Source organism: Phalacrocorax aristotelis, chromosome 5, assembly GCF_949628215.1.
Source record: "Phalacrocorax aristotelis chromosome 5, bGulAri2.1, whole genome shotgun sequence".
NCBI lineage: Eukaryota > Metazoa > Chordata > Aves > Suliformes > Phalacrocoracidae > Phalacrocorax > Phalacrocorax aristotelis.
This window is the reverse complement of record NC_134280.1, coordinates 70,497,005-70,519,217: the sequence shown is the minus strand read 5'-3', so window position 1 is coordinate 70,519,217 and position 22,213 is coordinate 70,497,005. Positions and strand designations below refer to the sequence as shown.

Sequence of the window (22,213 nt, the reverse complement as noted above, 5' to 3'; positions counted from 1 at the left end):
TCAGCTGTTTGTGTTGAGGGCAGTGGAGTAGCCGACGCTGCCCTGGAGGGAACTGCAGCTCTCCAGAGACACCAGCAAAGGCAAAGGTATTTGGGGGCTCTTCATGCCTGCTCATGGCATTGCTTGTTGCTGGAAGAGCTTGGCCACGCCATCAATAACAGCAGAGAGGTAGGAAGCCATGGCTGTGAGGTCTGCAGAAACTCCTTGTGAGCACTTAGCTTAAGCCTTGACAACTTGGGCATGACATGGTTCCTTAGCTGCTGTGGTCCATGGGTAGCACAACAGACCCTGCACTGTACAATGAACCCAGGCCTCTGTGTTGACCTGCACCTGGCTGTTAGATGTATGTGCAGACTCCTCGAGCCCAGGAACATGGCCACCATACACACAGGATAATGTGCCATCACTGGAAAAAGCGTTTCCATGAACACTGACTCCCTGACTTGGCCCAGCAGCATCTGCTAGGGCTGACCTTGGACCCTCCGGCCACCAGTCCAGCCAAAAATGGGTCACCACTCCACCCTGACAAGGGACTGTGCTGGCTTCAAATCCAAGGCAGCATCATCCTTCCAGCTCCCCTGCGTTCCCAGGGCAAGGAAAAGTGCCGCATGGTCCCCACAGCACAGACTTGTCCGTCACAAACCTCTTGCCAAGTGCTTGGGCTCTAGCAAAGCTCTTGCATCTTTTTCCTGGTTTTCCATCCACAGCAGAATCTTTATTTCTTTCATCAAGCCTGAATCCAGAGGCACTGCTTGGGAAATGATTTCAATTTCCTTTCATCATTTGAGTAGCTAGTCATTAATATGGGTCAGTCTTGCCCTCTAAGCGCTTTTACTAAGCTATGCTTCCAGCTCCCTCTCTGCCTAAGCCCTGATCTCCAATAGCTAGAGTTGTATGCAGAGGAGGGGCCAAATTCAGAGTTCTTCAAAGTCTTTTGAAGGCTTCTTTTGATCCAGGCTGGATTTCGGGTTGAACTTCTTGGGTTTTGCAAATGTTTGACATGCTTAAAAGTCTTAGAGGGGATAGGTACCAGCAGCACACCTGCTCCTTTTTTAATGCTACAGTGTATGAACATAGCAGGGCCCTCATTAATGTTGGGGTGTGCATCAGTCCTTGGGCGACAAAATATTCCCCCATGTGCTTCCATCTGCTCTTTGCCTTTTGCCTGACATGGGCCCCTCGGAGGCTGAGGGAAAGGGCAGCCAGTCTGCGTTGAGCGAGGACATAGCGCGCAGCCAGGACATGGTGCTGAGGCGAGGGTGCCGGTGCGGCAACCTGAGACTGCAGGAGATGAATGCTGCCTGTTTTCTCAAAGCCCCGCTATTTGGGGCTTTTCTGGGGGTCATTTTGGCAGCTTTCAGCCGAGGACTTCCTGGGGAACCCTCTCATTTGACTATGTGCTTTCTGCTAGTCATGGTGCCCACCCCAGATCATTGCTTCTGCTCCCTCCCTGAAAGAAAGGCACATTTTAAAAGCGGGGAAATCATTCCCGGAGAATACTGAAATTAAACAGAAAAAGGCAAATCCGGCACTTGTTTTCCTGTGAAGGCTCATGCACATACTCGTGCTGACAAGACATTTAGGACCCCAGATATTTTCCTGATCCCCTGCCAGGCGTGCAACTAGCCATGCATAACAAATAACACGACCCCATGAATGGCCACGAAGTGAAGTCAAGCTGTTTGCCTGATCCATTTTTCATTGTTCGCCAGGCTTTCCCCACTTTGAACGAGGGCTTGTGGCATCAGGAAGTTAAAAGGAGTCAGGAGGGGGGGGAAAAGGGGGAGTGTTTCTTTTAAAAAGAGAGTGAGATTGGAGAGGAGGACACAGGCACTCAAAACCCTGTCTGTGCTTGGTATATTAGGCAGCCAGTGCTCTTGGCTGGGAGCCCAGACGAGGCTTTTGTAATCAAAACATGATCTTGTATGCTGTGCAACCAGTGCTGAGAAAGGCCGTCTGATGGCTCTCCTCTTTTAGCTCTGCTCTGGAATCCGCCGGGCTTTGCCGCCGATGTCCAACATGCACCGAGCTGTGAGTGCTGCCTTTGTGGGGCCTGGGAGGGGCGTGGGGTGGTGGGGTCCCTCACCCAAAAAGCCCACGGAACGACTTGCACTCGCTTCCTTCAGGGTGGCCTTTTGGTGGTTGTCGCTTTGTTGTTTTTTTTCCTCGCCTGGCTGCCAGCAGGCAAGGGGAGCAAGCAAGCCGTGCCGCATCGGGGAGGGGGGGTGCCGGGGGGGTGGACTTCGGGTGCTGGGGTTTGCGTGTCCATCACCGGCGCAGGTTGCGGTGGCTGGCTCAGGAGAATGTGCCTCCCGGGAGGGTGGGAGACCAGGGTAGACAGCAAACAGAAACCCAGGCAGTGCTGGATGTTGCCTATCCCAGCAAGGGTTTCAGCTGCAGCTGTCAAGTCAGAGGGTATTTCTTAAAAAGAGCGGATGCATTTGCTTACGCAGAAGAGTGTTAGCTGAGGGCCCCGTGCCTCTCCCCTCTTCCCTCCCCCCCACCTTCTGTCTTTCTCGCTTTTCCAACCCTCCTGCCTCCGAGGTCTCTCGCTGTAGAAGCAGGCGGTGGTAGAAGTATGCAGGAAAACACTGCACACAGACAGTCTGGAGTGAGGCGTCCTCCAGCCCCCGATGAGCTGCGTAGCAAGTGTGTGTGCCACTGAGGAGTGGGGGGTATGACAGGATGGCATGTCATCGTTTAATTGAAGCACAAAGCCTCTCGCTTTCCATTTCTCCTTTTGTGACATTTTTATTTGCGCTAGAAAGAGGCCTCCCGTTCTGCGGCTTCACTGCTCTGCCTTGATAGCTGGGAGGCAGCGGGCTCGGCTGCTTTCTGATTCAAAGCCATCGCACGTTTGTTCTGCCAAAGCCATTTATAGCTCTCCCGTTGCTGTGTCATACGGGCACCTTGGCTCCCCGGAAGAGCTTTACTCTGGGGAGGGCATGGTGTAGCCACTTTTCATCCTGAGCATCAGGTTCAATATGGGCTGGGGCGGCGGATTCGTTCCAGAAGCAGAGGAGAGGGCACATCCCCCTGTTATCGGCGGGCTCGGAGCGGCGGCTGACAAGCAAACGCTGACTTGGCTGAACCGTACAATGGGTGAGCCCCTGCGAGCCGGTGCGTGGGCTCGAAATGCCACTCGGCACTTCTGCGTGCAGCGGGGCTGCTCTGTGGCCCCAGGCGGTGCGGGCAAGGGACCACCCCTCCTCCGCAGCTCCCCAGCACTTGCCGAAACAGATCGTGCAGAGAGAAATACGTTAATAAAGGGGAGGAGAAGTGCAGAATACCAGCAAAACTTTCCTTCCAGTGACTTGTTTCCAGCTGAAAATGCAAAGACCCCCCTCCCCCCCGCACTGGCTGTGCTGCAACGTAGACAAAATGCTGACAAATGTGCAGTCTCACGCGGAGAGGGAGCACGGCCTGACGGAAAGGTCTTTTCCATCTTTTGCCTTTGAAAAGAGAAGAGCACAAATACAGTCTCTGCAGGAATTTTTAAATTCTTCCTGAGCCGGCAGCCCTGTCAGTCCTCCTTCAAAGGAATTTGAAGATGAAAGGGGTGTGTTTGAGGGCATGCACCACTTTGATCCCACCCTCAAGCAGCCAACACCCCAGCACTCGGCAAACAGTGAACCTGCCAATTTAGTGCTCACAGAATAGCTTCTGTTCAGGTAAACACTGAATTCAGCTTTAATCAGCCTTGCAAAATGGCCATGAAACTGTATCCACCCACGTATACAATATACTCACCTGTCACATACCCAGATGATTGATGGCAGTGGAAAAGTGTGTTTCATTCTCCCGCAGACCTTGACAAAATCCCATTGTCCGGCAGGAGAATGTGCGGAGGCGGTTTAAATGTCCCTGTTGTTCCACCTGAACACAAATGGGTGCCTGTCTCCTGGCAGAGCAGCCCTCGGCTGGGGCTGTTGAATCAGCGCCAATAAAGTACCCCTCTGCAGGGACACGAGGGAAGATGCGCTTGTGCAGGATCTGAGGTCTGCTTTAGAAAACTGGTTCTCCTGCCTTTCCCCTCTCTGGTTTCTGACATCCAGCACACCTCCTCTGTGATGGTATCATGTTTTCAACCTTTAGTCCCTTTTCTCCAAAAAGCATTACCTAGGCAGACTTCTGCCCCCATCTGAGGCCCAAGCCTTTGCAGACCAAGCACAGATCTGCTTGATCAGAGCTGAAATGTCTGAGCTTTGGGGTTTTTTTCCTGTAAAGCCCTTGAAAGGAAGACCTAGCGTTGCAGGGATGTGCGGTGATTCAGCAGCTGGATCCCCTCCTTTGAAGGCGAGCGCTGGCCATGCACACAGCGGGTGGTTTGCAGCCCTGGTTCCTGGGAGGCCTGGGACACTTCTGGAAGAGCAGTGATGCTAACCCCTGGCTGAATTCCCAGGCGCTACCTAGAATTATCTTCCGAAGGGTCAGCTGGTGAAACGTGCCCACATTCTTGGCGTTTTCAACCAGGTGGTTAAAACCTTCCCGTGTTAAGGAGGTAATTCCTACAGCTCATCTGAAATCCTGTGCTTTCGAGCCGGCGGGATGATCCCATCCTGGCAAAATGCTACACGACACACAAGAAATTAAGTGTAAGGTTCACAGTGCCTTAATTCTGCCTCATTCAATGCATTGTCACACTGTAAACGCATACATCTTCAGGAGGCTGGAGCCTCTGTGTGGTACTGGATAGACTTCACAAACGTAGCGGGGAGTATGGAGCAGAGTCAAAGGCTTTCCCTCCCCTGGGCTGTAGCATCTGTGGTTTTACTCTTTGCCTTCAAGCCTTGGGCTTCTCACTGCCTGTTTGCTCAGTTTAAGACAGGCTGTGTTAGGCAGCACCCCTCCGTCCCCTCCTCCGGACCTCCGCTGCTCCAGTTTTTCCTCTTGTGACCTAATTAGGACCAGGAAAAAGGCAACTGAGGTCTCCAGGAGAAACCCTCCCTTCCCAGGAGAAGGGCTTTGCAAGCCCGTTGGCTACCGCTCGAGGCTGGACCCTGGGGAGCCTGGCTGCCTGACTCACCGCCGGCAAGAAGGCACCCGGGGCACGGCGGGTGTCAGACCCAGATCCCGTGTCCCCAGCTGCCGCGGCTGGCCCCTGACGGATCCTTCCCTGAAGGAGGTCACACCTGCTATGCCATGATTAAGGCAAAACCCCTCCTGTCTGCGTGCAGAAGCTCTTCGCAGACCTTGAATGCTACAGAGGCCACAGTGGAGGATGCTTCTGGGGGTTTTGCCCTCAGGATGGGCACAGCTGGGAGTCGTCAGCCCCGAAGAAGTGAGCATGGCAGAAATACTCTCTTGCAGGGATGCAGCGGCATTTCTCTCCTGTGAGAACAGGGAAAGCAACAGTTGTCTTCAGGGTCTTGGTGTTTTTGTGAGGAATTTGATAACAAGCCAACAGGGATGGGCAGAAAACATGGCTTGCTCATGCATGGCAAGCAAAACCACTTTACTGTTTCGGGGAATTTTAATAAATTTTATTTGCCAATTAACCATTTATTAACGATAGACTCTGGTTTTAAAGAAAAATAAAACCAAACAGACACACTCTTAGGAAAAACACCCCTGCTTCCCCCCGGCACCACTCCTTCCCCTGTCGTTTTGTTCTTTGTCCCCCTCAGCACGGGGCACCCTGTCCCTTTGGCAAGGCAAGGGTGGCGTTGGCCATGGGAGATGGGCATGGCCCTCCCGCCGGTGGCAGCCCCTCAAGGGTCCCCGCTCGGGTGGGCCTCTCTCCTCCTCCTCCTCCCAGCAGGGCCCTTTTCTTCTTGACCTCGTCCTGCTCTGGCCTCCTTCCCCTTTTCTCTTGGACACGTTCTGCAGGGGCGCCATTGCCTCCCCTGACGGGTGCAGAGGTGCCACGGACAACTCTGATTGGCTCAGGGGCGCCGTGGACAACTCTGATTGGCTCAGGGGCGCCATGGACTCCCCTGATTGGCCGAGTTTTGGCGGGAGGCCGATGCTGGAGCCGGCTGGAACCGGCTGCGAGCGGCTGGGGCGGTCTGCGTCCTCCACCCTCACAGGGCACCCCGCAGCCTCCGTGCTGCGACCGAAACCTCACCAGTTATGCGCTGTACACCCATGCACCTGGGGTGATTTTAGGTTCGAGCTTGTAGCAGCTGTCAGGTTTGCACCGGGCTGGGGCTGGGAAAGCTTCCGAGGCTGGGGTTGAAGGTGGGCGCAGGTTTCCCCTGGGCAGGTCCCTCTCCCGAGGCTGATGCCAGTCTCAGAGACCTTGGCAGGTCCAGGGCGAGGATGGGGCCAACATGGTCACGTGCAGCACCAGAGCTGCAGAGAGACAATGCTGGTGAGCAGGAGCCTCTTTGCCAGCCCTTGGGGATGGCCGGTATGCGTTTCTGCCACGTTCTGGCTGTTTCTGCTTCATAGGGACGCAACCCTGAGAGTCGCTGGCAGGAGCAACATCTAGTTGTAGCGAGATGGGTGACGGTCTCGTGACGTTTGCTTCTCGATTCCTGCAAACTTCCCTGGCGCTGTGGGCAATATGCATCGTGCACGGCAGTTGGATTTGCTGCAGTGCTCCTGCAGCAGATTTACTGCAGAGGGCCAAATGGCAAAGGCGTCAGGCTGCGGGTAGCCCGTTGGTGGTGAGAGCTGCAATGTCAGCAAAACGGGTGTCCAGGCATGCAACGCCTGCTCACAGATTTGGGGGTCCTTTCCACCCCTCCTCAGTCTCACATCATCTTACCCAGCTCTCTGAGCGAAGGAGGGGGAATGTGAGATCTCTGCAGCGTGCAGATGCCATGCTGATAAGGAGAGCACAAAACCACTGTTTAAAAATAAACCTGTAGTGCCTTGGAGATCTCAGCCTTGCTGCCTTGCTCTTCATGCAAACACCAGGCAGAGTCAAGGCAATATGGATCAGCTTGCTGCAGTGAGTTGATACTGATCAGCATTAATTTTTGCCAGACACGGCTGTCACTAGAATTTAAAAAATCCAATTTGTTATCCCTTGCGGTAACCAAGGTGCTCTCTGAATGTAAATGGAGGGGACTGATGTGCCTGAGAACACCTGGACCGACAGCAGGGAGAGGTGCCATTTCTGCATGCAGCTGAGCAGTGTGTTAACTCTGGAGCCTACCGACAGCCATCAAAGTGGGATATCAGCTATTTGCTCTGACTATCTCATTGCTGAACAAAAACTGTAAGAAAAGAAAAGGTCAATTCTGTCAGGAAAAAGTCAATCTACAAAATACAGTATTCTTTTTAACAGGGGACAGAGGGGCAAAACACTCTTCTACTTCCCACCCTGTAGCAGAAGGAGCAGGTTTTGTCCTGTTGGTGTGGTGATTGAGAAGAGCTTTGCTGCTTCTGTTTACAGGATGCTGCTGTGGATGATGCAGTGTTAAGGAAGAAAGAGCAGAAAGATGTTGAACTTGATAAGAAAATCTTGGCTTTGCGGAAAAAGAATGAAGCGCTCATACGGAGATACCAGGTGAGTCTGCAGGTTCTGACCTTCCCCAGCAATGTTTTGGAGTCATAAAGAAAACGGTCAGCAGTGTCGGAGTGACTTTGTTATGTAGATGACATTTTCACATTGGAAAGCATTCAGAGCAGGGGGGCAGAGCTCTGCCTTTAGCTATGACTCCTGAACTTGACTGGAAAGCAAGCTCGCTGCCGCTTGCCTTGCTGCTGCAGCATCTCCTCTCGCCCCATCTTCCTCTACCTGCATCATGCCTTCCCCACCCCTTCACCTCATATTCCCCTGACTTTTTCCTGTCATCCTTCCCAATGCCTCATGCTTATCCTCTTGGACTCGTAGGAGGTTGCATCCTCAAGCCATTTGATAGGTTTATCTTCCCTATCAGGGCAGTGGTATGGGTTGAAGCTCTTCCCTGGCCGGTCCCAGTGTTTCCAGGGAGCACAGAGGTGTCCAAAAGAGTTTCCATTAAAAAAAAAGGAAGATGAAGGCAGGTCAAGGCTCTAGCAGCCTGCTGGTTACTGTAGCCTTGCCCTCTGAATTAGGAGGGGGGGATCCAGCTACCCTCCCTGGTTTTTCAATCCTCCCTTGGCCAGGAGAGTCTACCCAGTGGCCTGCAGGAGATATCCAGCCTGGCTTGTATGAGCTGGTTTGGGTGACATCGTGGTAACCTGGAGCTCTCTGGGGATTTGTTACCCACCTCCATGAGTGTCTGCAAACAGCAGTACAGAGTAGGACAGCCTGAGGGTGCTCCTGGCAGAAGGGTCCCCTTGGCTTGTCTGGGATATTCTCCTGCCTGCGCCCAAGGCCTCTTGGCTTTCAGGGCTCTTTAACATTTGCCGGCTGGGTCTCAAGTTTGACGAAGAGCTGTGCTGAAAACCTGAAAACTCAGAGCATGCTTCATGTCTTGGATCCAGAGCTGAGAGACTGGTGCTCTGGGCTGGGTCTTGCTTAGAAGACATTTCCTTTGATGCCATAGCACCCATTTTGGACTTTTTCTAGTGGCAGCAAAAACTGGTATATAGTGGCAAGCTATGGGAAAGGTTGAATGCCACAGGCAGCTGGGGGAGAGGAACTCTTACCCCCATATGAAACACTACCCATGTGCTACCACCACTTGGCTTCTAGAAGAACCTGTCTAGTAGATAGCCAGCTCTCAGCCACCTTCGCTTGGCCACAGATGATGCCCTGGCCCCAGTCTGGCACAGGGACCATGGCTCCTGTGCACAGCCCTCTGTTTCAGCAGGCCTGGTGTGTTTGCCAGCCTCTCCACATGTCCTATACCCAATCTCTCGTCAACCTCAAACTGGTTGTCTTCCCTGCCTGTCCAGAAGGGACCCCTGTATCCTCTGCTTGCTTCCCATTGCATGTGCTGAGACCACAGTGGGCACCCTGCATCAACAAGAGGTTTATTAAGGTGCCTGTGGCACAGGGACAGGTAATGCAAGTCACAGCTGCCTGTGACCCCTTCCAAGGGCACACGGATGGGACACAAGTGGGTCCAGTCCCTCTCAGAGGTGGAGGTGGGTCCGTTTAGGAGAAATCCTAAAGAGGAAAATGGCCAGCGTTGGTAGACATCCAGGTGCAGGCTGATGATAAGGTGATATGTATGTTTCAGGAAATAGAAGAGGACAAAAAGCGAGCTGAGCAGGAGGGAATGGCTGTTACCTCCAGGAGACCCAAGCAGGATGGACTCACTATTACCATCACCAAGGCTCACAACGTAAGTGCTGCCTCTCCTTCACCACTGGCCAGCTCTCACTCCACTCCTGCCTCAACGAAGTGACGTTTCTGAAAGAGCTAGCCTCCTCAGCAAAGCTTTTTCAGGTGTAGGATGTAGCTCCTAAGCCCTTGCAAAAGGATGTGAGAACTCTGCAGAGGTGTATGCTCAAAGTGATTTTAGCTGATCCACATAAATGTCCAGCCATGCGCAGGCACCTGTGCCCAAGCACACAGAATTAACAGGCGAATGAGTGAATGTATGAACAGGGACACTTGGCCCTGGGTGGGCCCCACATGTCAGCATCGCTGCAAATACACAGGCAGAACATATCAGGTGTACGTGTGTCATTGGAGGCATCAGGAATGCCTCCGAGGATGCCTGTAGGCTGGGGAAAGTCACGGTCTCCCTAGGCTTTGTGAGTGAGCAAAGCAAGTAGCCCTCAGTTGCTGTGGGGCTTCCCACACCTGGGGCAAATGCTGCAAGTCCCAGGCATCCTTCCTAACTGGGCCAAATCTGTGTCTGACAAGCCCCGTCCACCCCTCCTGGCAGAGCGGGGCTTGGTGAGCCACCCGGCCAGTCCTGCCGTAACGCGTGGGCGAGGTCCTCTGCCAAAGCGAGTGTAGAGCTTGCTGAGCCAGCCCACCCTCCTTCCGTGCAGCCGGCGCTCCTGGGTTGTTAGATCCAGGCCACTGCATTGCTCACTTCTCAACCACGCCCCGGCCCTTGCTTTTCTCCGGAGGTGCGCTGTTGCACACATTTTTCTCTCATACAGGACCTGAAAGATGCAATTACCCAGACTGAACACTATGGACAAGATAGCCCAGCCCTCTCGATGGTGAGCACCACCCTCAGGAGCCATCCACTTGGCTTCCAAGGCCATCTCCATCAGGACTTAGGCTTTCCCGATCTAACTCAGAGTGCTGCAGAAAGAGATGAGGATGACATTTGTTTCCTATAACTCTGGCATTTTAGTCTGAAATGTCAGATTTGTAAGTGCAAAGGATTTTTCAGACCCGCTGTAATTGTGGGTTTCGCTGTTGAGCAGACAACGAGCCCCTTGTTCCCTAGGAATGTCACGGCACCACGCCGGGCACAGAAAGCTTCCTCAGGGCAAGGCCTGCCTTTTCTGGAGCTGGCCTCCCGCTTGTGTGCAGGTGTGTTTGGGGAATGGAATCGCATTGGTGAGCCGAGGGGCCTGGATTTGCTAACAGAAGTGATTCGTTTTCCAGGACAAAAGGGTGGTGAGCGAGAAATGGGGGAGCCCCTGTCCTACGAGCCCTGGGTTCGGCATTGGCAGTGAGGAAGAGGAGGAGGAGGAGGAGGCAGATCATATGTTCACATTCAGGATGGGGAAGAGGATGCAGCTGGCTGTTACCATGGACAACAAAGCCAAGGTGAGCAAGGAAGGTGATTCCTCTTATGCTGCAGCCTCTTGGCTTACAAAGGGGCTTCTGTTCTGCCTCTCACTTGAGCTTTCTGCTCAGCATGTCCTGGTGTCTCATCTCCGAAGGGAACAGTTCCATTCCTGCTCCTTTTCTGTAATTTCCCAATCCTTCAGCACAGCCTCAGTCTTCATCTTGAGTTGCCGCGCGCTTTCCTCCCGATGTCTGATTCACAGGAATCAGCCCCCAGGCCTTTCTAAATCTCCCAGCAGCTCCATCCAGCCATGTGTAACCAGTTCCCTCTCTGAGAGATCAGTCACCTCACTTCCCCCCTGGGCCACCAGAGGGTTGGTTAAACTGTTGCTGTGCCTGGAAAGAGCATAGAAATAAGTGGGAGCTCAGACAGATGTAGCTGCATTACTGCCCAGCTATTCCCAGGGAGGCAGTGATGTTTGGTGGTAAAACCAGCATCATTTCTCCATTACTGTATTCCAGAAAGCCCTAAATGCAGAAGAAAAAACAGAGTGATGTGAGTATCTGCTGCAGCTACCAATGGGATGGGCAGAAAATGTGACCCAGTATTTGCAGGCTTAATTAAAAGTTGTGTGAAAGGGCAAAAGTAATTGAAAATGCTACTTCATTTTTTAAATCCCAAAACGTCCACTCCCGGATGCTGCTCTTGTGAAGCCTGTACATCCAGGTATAACAATCCCGACGGCAGCCTCGGCGTGTTGGGACTTATTTGCTGAGAAGGGTTTGATAAAACTTTGGCAGTTTGTATTGGCAGCAGGGCCGAGGAAGTACGTGCCTGTATGAGCTTCATGTCTTATTCTCTTCACTTGGAGAATATCTCAGGGGACTGATCTTGTTCTCGCTGGAGTTAGTGAGTTTGGCCACTGAAATAAATAGGAACAAGGATCAGAAGTGCCAGCTGCTTTGGGAAAATGTAGGATCTGTGTGCACAGATGCACCTGCATGGGAACTCAGGGAAGCTCTCCACTTAGTGAATCTCTGGAGGGAGATTATTGCTGCAGGTGATACTTCTTGCTCTTGAGGATGTCCCAAAAGGACGCAAGAGGCAATCTTATCTATTTATTGATTAAGACTGAGGAGGCACCCGTGAGACAGCGGGAGGCACAACACCCAGGTGAGCACAGCCCCTTCGTGATGACCATGCCGGTGTGAAGGAGGCAGAAAGCCTCAGCTGGCCCTGTGCCTCACTGAGACGTTGGGGCGGACAAGGTCAGATCCTGCATCCGTCACAGCAGTGCTGGGAAAAGGAAATGGTGGCAGCGAATGGTGCTCCCCTGGGTCCCCTTTTAGGCACAGCAACGTGCTTGTCCCACAAAATGAGGGTGGGCTCTTTTGAACTGAGGTCCAAGCCAAAGACATTCCCCAGGGTAACGAAGCGAAACCCCACCCTTCCTGCTACCCTGGTGCTTTGGGGTAGGAGTGCTGAAAACCTTGGATGTAAACAAAAGGCAGAGAGACATTTCTCCCTCTGAGGCAGCTTGGAAATATTTTTCTGATTTGGTGCCTCAAATGCCTTTTCATTTCTGTTTCTCCGTGACCTAGTTACCCTTTCTTTCCATGAAGAAATAGGCCACAATCACTGTGCCATTATAAAGGCATATGTTACCTTGAAGGAACTGAATCATTTAGGAAATAATGCACCTTCAGAAGGATTTTTCAGGAGAAAGGGGCTGAGGCCTCTCATTTCCTTTGTTCCAGGCACATTACCAGTAGTGTGAACATCCCCTTCGGATGAAATCTCATTCCAGCACAAACAAACCACCTCCTGATGTAAGGGGAAAAATTCGGATTTTTCTTAGAATAGAGGGTACATAGAAATCTAACCATCCTCATTACTGACTGAACTTTACCAATGAGATATTTGAGAGCCTCCTTGAAGGCTTCTCGTGGCTACGTAGCTCTGCATGGGGGGCTTATATTTGAAGCAATTACATTTGCAGAGCGAGTGGCTCTCGCAGGCAGGCTGTGTCCCCTGGAGCCGTTTCCATAATCTGTAGCTCAGAATTCAAGTCCTAGATGGGGATTTGTATTAGCACAAAGCAGTGGCAGCTAAATCACGTTGCTGCCTTAAACTCCGTGCCAGGGTTTTTCAGCATGGCCAGTTAATAGACCTCTGAGATTTTTCTGCTGGAAACGCAGACCTCTGTGGAAACTTCCCATACGTTCCCTGTTGCACGGTATATATGAATTTGCTTGCATTAAGCACCTTTCACAGGCCTTAGCAGCCCCCTGGGGTCTCCTGAGTGTTGGCGTAAAGCACAGCCGGCAGCCTGACTTGATGACAGAGGAAAACTGATTTACTGGTGAATGTTCCGGTGGCATCAATCCAGAACCTTCCTTTAGTTATGTTAAATATAGTTCTCAAAATGGATGAGTAGGAAGAATATGGGACTGTAATGGGTGAGAGGGAAAAATTATGAGGATTTTGGACAAAATTGTATTTGATATCATGTGAAGCGTGAGCTTATTTGTTGCTGCTGCCCTGTTAAGGCATCCTCTGGGCCGCTGAAGATGAAAAGAGGGTAGATAACCTGCTTTGTCTTCCCAGTGAGCAAGGCTTCACCAGGGGTCCCTGGAGAGACTTGCTTGGTGATGCTGGGATGACTAAATGGGCCATCACCATCCTTCCTATGACGGTTGCGAGGTTCAAGCAGCAGAGTGGCTGCGTTGTGCAGAAAACCATTTACATTCAATCCCAAATATCACAAATCACTGTAAAGCGAGAAGCCCCAAGGGAAAGGCAGCTGGAAAATTACATAAACCAGACAGAAGTCCGGGGTTTTCCTTTGTTCCCCACGTTCTTTTTCCTGACACTCTTCACACGGGTGTTTTTAGCACTGCCTTTGCAATCTGGGGCATGCCTCAGACATAAGATGGGCGCTTCTCGATTTATGGTTTCTCAGTGAATTGCTACAAGGGGAGCAGTGTAGTTTTGTCTGACTGCAGCGAAATAGCTAGTGCCAGAGCCTGGAACCTCCCGCAGGCAGTGTGTGAGCCAGGACAGGCCCTGTGGAGGGGAAGGGGTGGCTCTGCCAGGCACTGCCGGCTGTTCAGACCCCACTCTCTGTTCCCGTTGGCTCTGCACGGGCACTTTCCTTATCTGACATCCCTCGCTTTGGGAGCTAGCCCACCAAGGGCCAGGATTTCCTAATGTGGGACGCTGATATTCTTAAAATAATAAGCAAGCGAAAGAAGACACATGTCGGCACGTTAAGCAGAACGTGCCTTCAGGCGACCCATCTTAGGCAGAAGCAATATGGGGAGCGAGGGAGGGAGGGAGGGAGAGAGGGTGTTACCTAGGAAAGCTGGGGGTCTCCCAGCCTGTATGTGTCTAGCTATCACAGCTCTGCTAAGTAGATATTTCCTGTATCAGCCTCTGAGTCTGCCTTGCCATCTGCTCAATAAACTGCAGAGTTTAATGGCTTTGCCAATGCGCCAGCCTTCCCACTGTGACTTTTAACGTCTAATGGCCGGAGGAAGGTGCCGCCTCCCTGTAAATCCAGTAGTGCACCTCGAGGCTTCCATCCTGCTCACGGTATTGGGGCACAAGGTCCTCTGCATCGGTTTCCAGGTTTTTGGGTACCAGCTTTGCTGTCGCTCGCACTCGGTGCCCACGTCCCTCCTCAGGAAGGACTTTCTCAGACAGTAAGTGATGAAGCTGTCTTCCAAACGTACCCATCCAGTGCCGGGCCTTCCTGGCAGGAGTTGTTTGTGACCGTGTTATTTGTCTAAAGGACAGGCTGTCACCACCTAAACGCTGAAGAGCTCTAGGGAACAGCTGTTGACTTAAGCTAGAATTAATGTTTGATGTACAAGTTATGGATTAATAGGTTGCTATTACCTTGCCAAGCCATCTCTGGGCTTACTTTCTTAATTAAAAAAAAATATTAACTAAAATGCTAAACACCTCATATCAGTACTCTGTCAAGGGCAGAGCAAGCCCAGCTCTCCGGTTTGCTAACGAACCTCAGCAGTTCCACCTAGGGTTACTGTACATGCCTGCTCAGGGCTTAAAGGAGGGAAGATGTATTGCCTCGAATGTCCCAGGAAGCTCAGGATTATCCCTGGAGCACAGATATTTCCTGGGAATAATAACCATTGAAGGACAAAGCGATGTACAGCTTCAGCACCAAAGTATCTACCAGGCTCAAGCGATTCAGTGGTTCCAAAGCAAAGCCAGACCATATGTTTGGCCTCTGAATCATGGTACAAATCGAGCAGGGAGACAGGACAGCAAGCAGTCAAGAGCCCATTCTGTAAGGTGTAACGTGTCTGGCACCTTCAGAGGATGTCAGCAGATCTCAGCTCTTCCCAAATATATTCCAGTCATGCAGAATGGGAACCTGTACAGGAGGGTCTAACTTGAGCCACTCCCGTGGTTCCCAAGAGCTTTGCTCTTGAGGTGGGCGAACACCGTCCTTTGTGGGGGCTGTTTGCATGCTGAGGCAACAGCAGTGCCTTCCCCGGGCTGCAGAGTTCCTCGGTGGCAGCAGGCAGCCTCCTCGGCTGGAGGGTTGCTGCCAGGGAGGCAGGTGCTGGGGAAAAGAAAGATTATTTAATAGAAAATTGCTTTACAGATTGCTTTGGGCAATTGCCCAGATTGCTTTACAGAGCCCTCCTCCCCAAAAGAACAGGTTTTTAGAAGAGGAGAGGCTAATGCGGAGAGAGAAAGAAGAGAGGTGCAGTCTTGTATACACCAGTTCCAAAACAGGGAGGCTGTGTTTGTCCCTGTTGTGACTCCACTGACATTTCTGGGGTTAAGTTACAGACCCGTGATGTGTAGGGGGCCTCAGAAAACTGCTAAGCGCTTTTCTTCCCTGTCTCCAAGCATAGGAAAGAGTTTAGTTTTCCTTATAAAGGGGAACTGTGAAGCACATGCAACAATGCTTATCACTTCATCCTTTCTAGCTGTGGGAGGAAGTTTAAATAGGAAGGCTCAGGTTTCCAGAGCGGCTGTCAAGATTTTGCTTTTCACTACCTTTTCATTCCAATGGGAAGTGTTTGTTCATATATCTGGAAGACACATGATTCAGTTAGCATAACTCTGCGAGCTACCATTTAAGAGGTGTCCATTTACACAGTCTTTAATGGAAGAGTTAATTAAAACTGCGTTTGCCCGTGTTTATCACAAAGTAAGAGCACCGGCATGGCCTATTAGTGCCGATACACAGCAACTTCCTAAAATGACCGTGTTAATACTGTATTTCTGAGCTACTAGATCATCTCAGCATAACTGCCAACATGAGGGAGACCAGAGGATACTCTTGTGGCCGCAGACATTGCCCCATAAACCCAGGATTGATTTGCAGCTTCAATTATCCAGCCCAGCTCTGTGGTCTGAAATACAAGACCAAGATAGTCTATTCGCAAGGTTAATTTTTCTTCCACCCACATCCATTAATACTGATTTGCACTGACATAAAGAAAAACCACACTGGTTTCTTCGACTGCAAGCAGGAATCCTATGCTGACCATTCTAATTCCAGTCTATGGTTTCAGTGAAATGTAGGGAAAAAAATATATGAATCATAGAACATAAACGGGATTTGAAATATTCTTTTCATTTTAAAACATCTTGCATTTGTATTGGCTAATAGTTCTGGCAATGGAAATATGTTACCTTTGGACATGATGTGATCCAGTCATTCAGAGGCAGGTGCCGCTTAAATGCCAAGACCTAAGTGCTTGTGAACTTCGTGGCTGACTGATCCTGAAGTCTGTTCTGTTCTACCTAGTCCTACTTGTATAAAAGCCAGAGCTACAGAAAACAGGCAAAATTACTAAATTCATACTTGCATATTAAATCCACTACTTACATATATCTGCACACATGTATACACACATGTATACACACAGACACAGATGTACAAGCTAAAGAAATTTTACTTCACAGTTGAAGCAGGCTACAGGCTTGGGCGCAAGAATAGAAAGATAAAATAGCTGAGGTGGGATGGGACCTCTGGACGTCACCAAGTCTAATCCCCTGCTAAAAATTTGTCTTCAGAGTTATCTCAGGTCACTCAGGGCTGAGTCCAATCAAGTTCTGAAAATCGCCAGTGACGGAGATCTCACCATCTCTTTGGGCACCTGTTTTCAAGTGTCTGGCTACTGCCATTGTGACTTTTTTCCCCTTAATTCCAGTTGTACTTCATCTTGTGGCACGTTGTGTCCGCTGCCTCTTGCTGTTTTGCTGTGTACCTCGAAGAGGAGTCAAGCTCTCTTCTCTTCGCAACACCCTTTCAGACAGAGGAATACAGCAATTAGGTCCCCTTTGCTGTCCCTTCTCTCTCCAGACTTAACAAACGCAGCCTCACCATGTGCATCCTACGCTCCAGCCCCGTAACCATCTCGCTGATACTCCACTAGACTCTTTCCGATTTGTCTATTCCTCTCTCATCCTGCGCTGAAGGTAATCTGGACACAATACTTCAAATATGGACCAAACAGAGGGAAATAATCACTTCCCTCAACCTGATGGCTATCCTCGTGCTAATGGTGAGCAACTAGCCTTCCTCGCTGTGCACGTATGGTCAAGTTGTTGCCCACCAGGCTCCCAAAGTACTTCTGCAAGCTGCTCCCAGCCAGCTGGGCTCCTGCCTGTAGTGATGCATGGGATTCTTTGGGGTACTTTTGTCCCAGGTGCAGGACTTGACATTAGTTTTTGTTGACCTTCCTCTTCCTTGTGAAGATCCCTCTAAACGATAGTACCATCCTCCAGTGTATCAGCTTGGGATCACCCATGAACTTGATGAAGGTGTAGCCTGCCCCATCATCCAGATGACTGAGGGAGATGCTAAGCAGTAGAAAGCGGCCTCACAGTGACATCAGCCTACACCCTCAGCATCCTTGGATGCAGCCCACCTAGTCCCGCCTTCTTGCATTATTTAAATGGCCCAAACCAGAATCTTCCAGGGTGCCGAGGGAGTGAAGCATTTCTCTGACTCTGCCACTAGGTTAGGGACTTGGGGGGTAGAGAGCAGACCTTGCAGTAGGAGACCAAGGCAACGAAGGGATAAAGTAACCAGTCTTTTCCATGCCCTGTGTCACCAAGTTGCCCACGCATTCAGCAGCAGGCCAACAGCTTGCTTTGACTTTCTTTGCTGCTAAGGTATCTGCAGAAGTCCTTCTTGCTGACCTTCGCATCTCTCACTTGTTGCAACTCCAGGTGAGCTTTGGCTTTCCTAGCTCCATCCCTGCATGCCCAGGTCCTGGTCCCGTAACCTTTCTTGAGAGCCTGTCCCTTCCCACCTCCCACACACTCCCTTTTTGCATTTAAGTTCGACCAGAAGCTCCCTGCTCAGCCAAGCTGGACTCTTACCACGCCTGCTCATTTTCTTGTACAACAGGAAGTGTTTACCTATGTTCTTGTGCCTTGTCTGTGAAAATCCATCAGTTCTCCTGGGCTCCTTTCCCGTTCAAGACAGCTTCCAGCAGGGTCCTGCCTACCAGTTCCCTGAACAACTCCGCATCTGCTCTCCTGAAGCCCATGGTCTCTAGCCTGCTGCTTGCCGTCCTTACTGCTCTTGGGCTCCTAAAATCACTGTCTTCTGGTCACTGCTGCCAAAGCTGCCATTGACCTTCACATCTTGAGCCAGTTCGGACTTGAGTAATCACTTACTAAGCTGCAGTAATGCAACCACTTGCAACGTTGTGACTGCAATGGGATGTGTAATTAAGGACAGCATAGCACACCCTGTTCATGGAGGGGGAGTAAAGCTGGGATTTCAGAGCAGTTTAGGCTCTGGATCGAACTTTCTGGCTTTGCCTGGTCTTTGATAAAATCTTGCCCTTCCCAAGACAGATACATAGACTAAAACCTTTAAAACAGCTCACAGAGATTATAGGTGTGGGGGCTTTTCCGGGACATATATCCTGGCTGCAGGTAGAAGTACACCTAAATGTCTGGCTATGGTAGATGCCAAGACAGTTGTACTCCCTATTTAAATGATTGCCTATTCTCTTGACTATCAGATTTTACTCTCTCAGGAAAAAGGTCCCGACACCTCTAGAGATGGCTCACAGATGCTGGTCCTTGGCAGCAGCTGAAGTAGGAGGCTGTGCTGACACAAACATAGAGAACAACACGGAAAGGACTAGAATGGCATTGAACAGATTGGCAGCAGATCTTTGCTTTGACGCAACATGTGGCTTCGCTTATTTCAAGAAAAGCAAAAATAGCAAGGGTCCTGCTAAGGGCAGCAAAAGTTGTTAGCAGCTACAGCTGAAACCTAGAACCAGAGCTGTACATACTCAGGGGAATGTATAAAAAAGGTTCCCACCATGTCCACACAGCTCTGGCAGGCAGAACCAACGGCAGTGCAGGGACCCACTCCCCCTCTCACATGCATCAGACTAACTCAAGAACTGTCTCTGCTGAGACAGCAGAATTACACACATGTGGAAGAAGAATAAACTAGAGACTGAAGGTCTGATGCTGGAAATACTCCAGTACCTCCTAAAACATTTATCATGTGTTAGGAAGCTCGATGACTGGACAAGCGATAAAAAAGGCCTTGCTGACGGAGGCTGTCTACAGCAAGGCTCCCTCCTTGCTAACATCTGCACTTCTGGCAGAGCCAAGTGAAGATGAGGCTAATGCAAGACATCTTGATATCATGTGTCATGGCAAATTCACTGATGCTTTCAAGACTTCCATAAAATCAGAGGTCAGTGTGCGCTGTTTGTTTTTGAAACCAAGTTCGTAGCAACAGAGAGTTCCCAAGTTTCACTGAAGCTTACTTGGAGACTTTGACCTCCTTTGAAATCAAGACCCTAGTATGTGTGGAAGTCCAGGGAATAAAACAGAGGAAAGTACACCATCCTGTAGAGGGGGAAGCTTCTGAGGTTTGTTCATCCCTGGTAAGGTTGAGCAGAGCAATCGTACAGATGAAGAGAAAAGAAAAAAGATCAGAAATAAAGATGGAGATGACTTATTAAGTCTCTCATTTCCTTGTAAGGCAAAAATAAAAAGGCATGTGATGGAACTGAAAGATGATACTTTTAAATGAGAAAAAGTATGCATTTTTGTACCAAAGATGCGCTCATTTTGTGGAAGTGACGGCTGAGGGCACTGGCAGGAGCTCAGCCTGCAACAAAGATAATTAACAAAATAAGAACCAGATGTAAATCCATGCAGTAAAGTCATGAACTGATACAGACAGCTGGAAATAATATCTGAAAGGGGTAAACTGCCCTTGTTCAACGAGTTTGTGTATCAGTTTTCTAAACCATTCCACTGCTGAATAAATCATTCCAGAAATATGAACGCACAATGACTATGAAGATGATAAATTATCAAGTATTAATACACTTGAGGGTAGTAACTGCTCTGTGGGCAAGGTTGGAGAGGACACCACTGTCTCCCTTCCCCTTCACCCTCCAGGCTTCTGCTCCAGTGAAGCCTCACGCTTTATTGGGACATATTGTTTGGTGAGAGGACAACTTCACGTTTGTTTCAAAGACACAAACACAAGATGGCTCGCCTGTCTAAAGTAGAAACGCCAATCGGTGTTCATGCTGCAAAGCATCTGAACAGGGTGAAACCCACCCCACCTGAGTTGTGCTCAGTTAAACATGCCTGTGTAACGTCACAGATCCCTTGAAGTAGGGTGGCAGCTTTATAACCCAGAATGCTGACTATCTGGCTCGTGTTTCTGCTCTGCCAGACCAAAATCCTTTGCAGTTTGGGAATGGCCACTCTCCTAGGAAGGGCACTGCATAGGGCTGATGGAGGTGTCGCTCACTCATCCTGTCCTTCCCAGGGCAAGCGGATCGTCAGTGAGAAACGCACCGAGTGCTTCCCTGGCCCAGGCAGAGTGCCAGACCTGAGCGAAGAAGAGACGGACCATTTGGTGGCTTTCCGCCGGGGGAGAAGGATGCAGATTGCCATCACTATGGATAACAAGGAAAAAGTAAGTGCATTGTGGTTGACTGGCCTGTAACGTATCCGTGGCATCCACTCCTGCTGGCGTGAGAAGGGTGGTGGAGACAGATTAGGAGCTAGCCCAGCAACAGGGCATTGGGAGAGACTAGCTATTAATAGTGTGGAGCCTATCACCATAGGCTTCTCTGGCTTCCATCACTGTGAACGAGGAAAGGCTACAGTCCTTTCCCTTCTCCATGATCCTAGCTAGAGCTGGCAGGCTCTTAAACCTTCTTAGGAGTCCATAAGAAACATCAGATGCTGTTTTGGGAGGATTGATGACAGCACTGCCAGATACGGGGCATGAATCTCACCTCCTGTCTCTTACCAGCTTCTCTTTGGGGCTGTACAGCAGATTGAGTCAGGAGCACTGTTCTCTTGACTCACTGCATGGCTTGAAAGTTAACAGAGCTGGGCAATACCTGCTTCCAAACCCAAGCCCTGCTGTGCCTGGCCATAACATACGGGGTGAGCTGGCTGAACGTTGTTAATCTTTGAAACATATTTCAAATACTTTTTTGTAAATACCTGTCTCTTTACACACACGGAGGCATGTGATATTTTCCTATTTGAGAGTTTGCACAGATAAGTAAGAATGCCTGCAGCAAACAGGGTCAGCAAAGACTATGAAGGAAAACAACACTTAGTGTAGCTGCCAAACACGCCCAGGATCACTGGGAGACCTATGCAGCACCCTCTCCGGGACAGCAGCCAACCATCTGCTAACTGCCCACATAAATCCTCAGCTTCTCCTCCCCAGAGTTCACCTTCAGCTCTGAAAGCCTGTGTGCTCCCTTCTCATGGCTACCAAGCAGTTTTTTGAATGCCATAAACCTCATGTAGGCTGCCTGGTTGAGCCACTAGTAACTATCCATTCGCCAGAGGTTCCCATGGCAGCTGTCACCCGTTTCAGTCTAGGCATCACGGACACACCTGGACGTGATGGTAGGATGGGAGTGACCTGACCGTGCCTGTGCTGTAGCTGTCCTTGAGGCTGTCAAATGGGATTCTGTGATGTGCAGGGCAAGTGTCTCTGCTTCTGCTCTCGCTGGGCTTGTTAAATACTTATCTCTGAGGTCATCAAGGCTGGGACTGTGCTAGGAGAGAGCAGCAGAGGGAGCGCCTAGATTTTGGCTTCAGATCCTGTGCCCAAATGTTTAAGTGCATGGACAGCCCTGGAGAAGGTAATATCTTATATGCTTTTATTATGGAACAAGAAATTTGAGGCTGAGGGCCCATGGATGTGGTTTTGGCGATGCCTTGCTCATAGTGGCCCCAAAGCAGTTAGATTCAGGGTGTGTGTGAGAGCAGGCCCGCAGCTGTGGTACCTTAAGGCCATATCTGCCTACATCTTTTTACATGAACCACTGCAGATCTGATGCTTTGAATCATAGGCTGGCAAAGAGGGTGCAAAGCCCCTAATGCCTGGCAGATTTGATTCTGGTGATTCAGCAGAGGTCAGTGTCTTGGGTCTGGCTCCTGCTACTCTCAGCTCCCACTGTGCTGCCATTCATTTGAGCTCATTCTTTTCAGTTCATTCCCAATGAACGCAGTTACCTCCATGGAGTAGTGCAAGGAGCTCACAGAACTCTGTCAGCCCTCCTTTCCTCAATTGCACATAGCCACAGTGGTCTCCTTCACACAGCTTGGGCTAGAAGGTAATCCTGATAATCCCCAGGCATGCAAACGACTCTGTGCTGTTCCTCCTC

General features: G+C 50.4%; 1 protein-coding gene across 2 annotated transcripts in view; it reads left to right on the top strand.

Moving 5' to 3' along the window:
- The first annotated feature begins 1,812 nt into the window (after positions 1 to 1,812).
- The window catches only part of CCDC9B (coiled-coil domain containing 9B), a 58,931-nt gene continuing 38,530 nt past the window's right edge, over positions 1,813 to 22,213 (top strand). The window contains exons 1-6 of one of the 2 annotated variants that reach the window (XM_075095265.1): positions 1,813 to 2,031; positions 7,346 to 7,459; positions 9,063 to 9,167; positions 9,940 to 10,002; positions 10,397 to 10,561; positions 20,344 to 20,493. In XM_075095265.1, coding sequence (XP_074951366.1) covers positions 2,011 to 2,031; positions 7,346 to 7,459; positions 9,063 to 9,167; positions 9,940 to 10,002; positions 10,397 to 10,561; positions 20,344 to 20,493 — 618 coding nt within the window. In that variant the 5' untranslated portion in view covers positions 1,813 to 2,010. The remainder of the gene's footprint in view (positions 2,032 to 7,345; positions 7,460 to 9,062; positions 9,168 to 9,939; positions 10,003 to 10,396; positions 10,562 to 20,343; positions 20,494 to 22,213) is intronic. The other variant, XM_075095266.1, reaches the window with a different exon arrangement.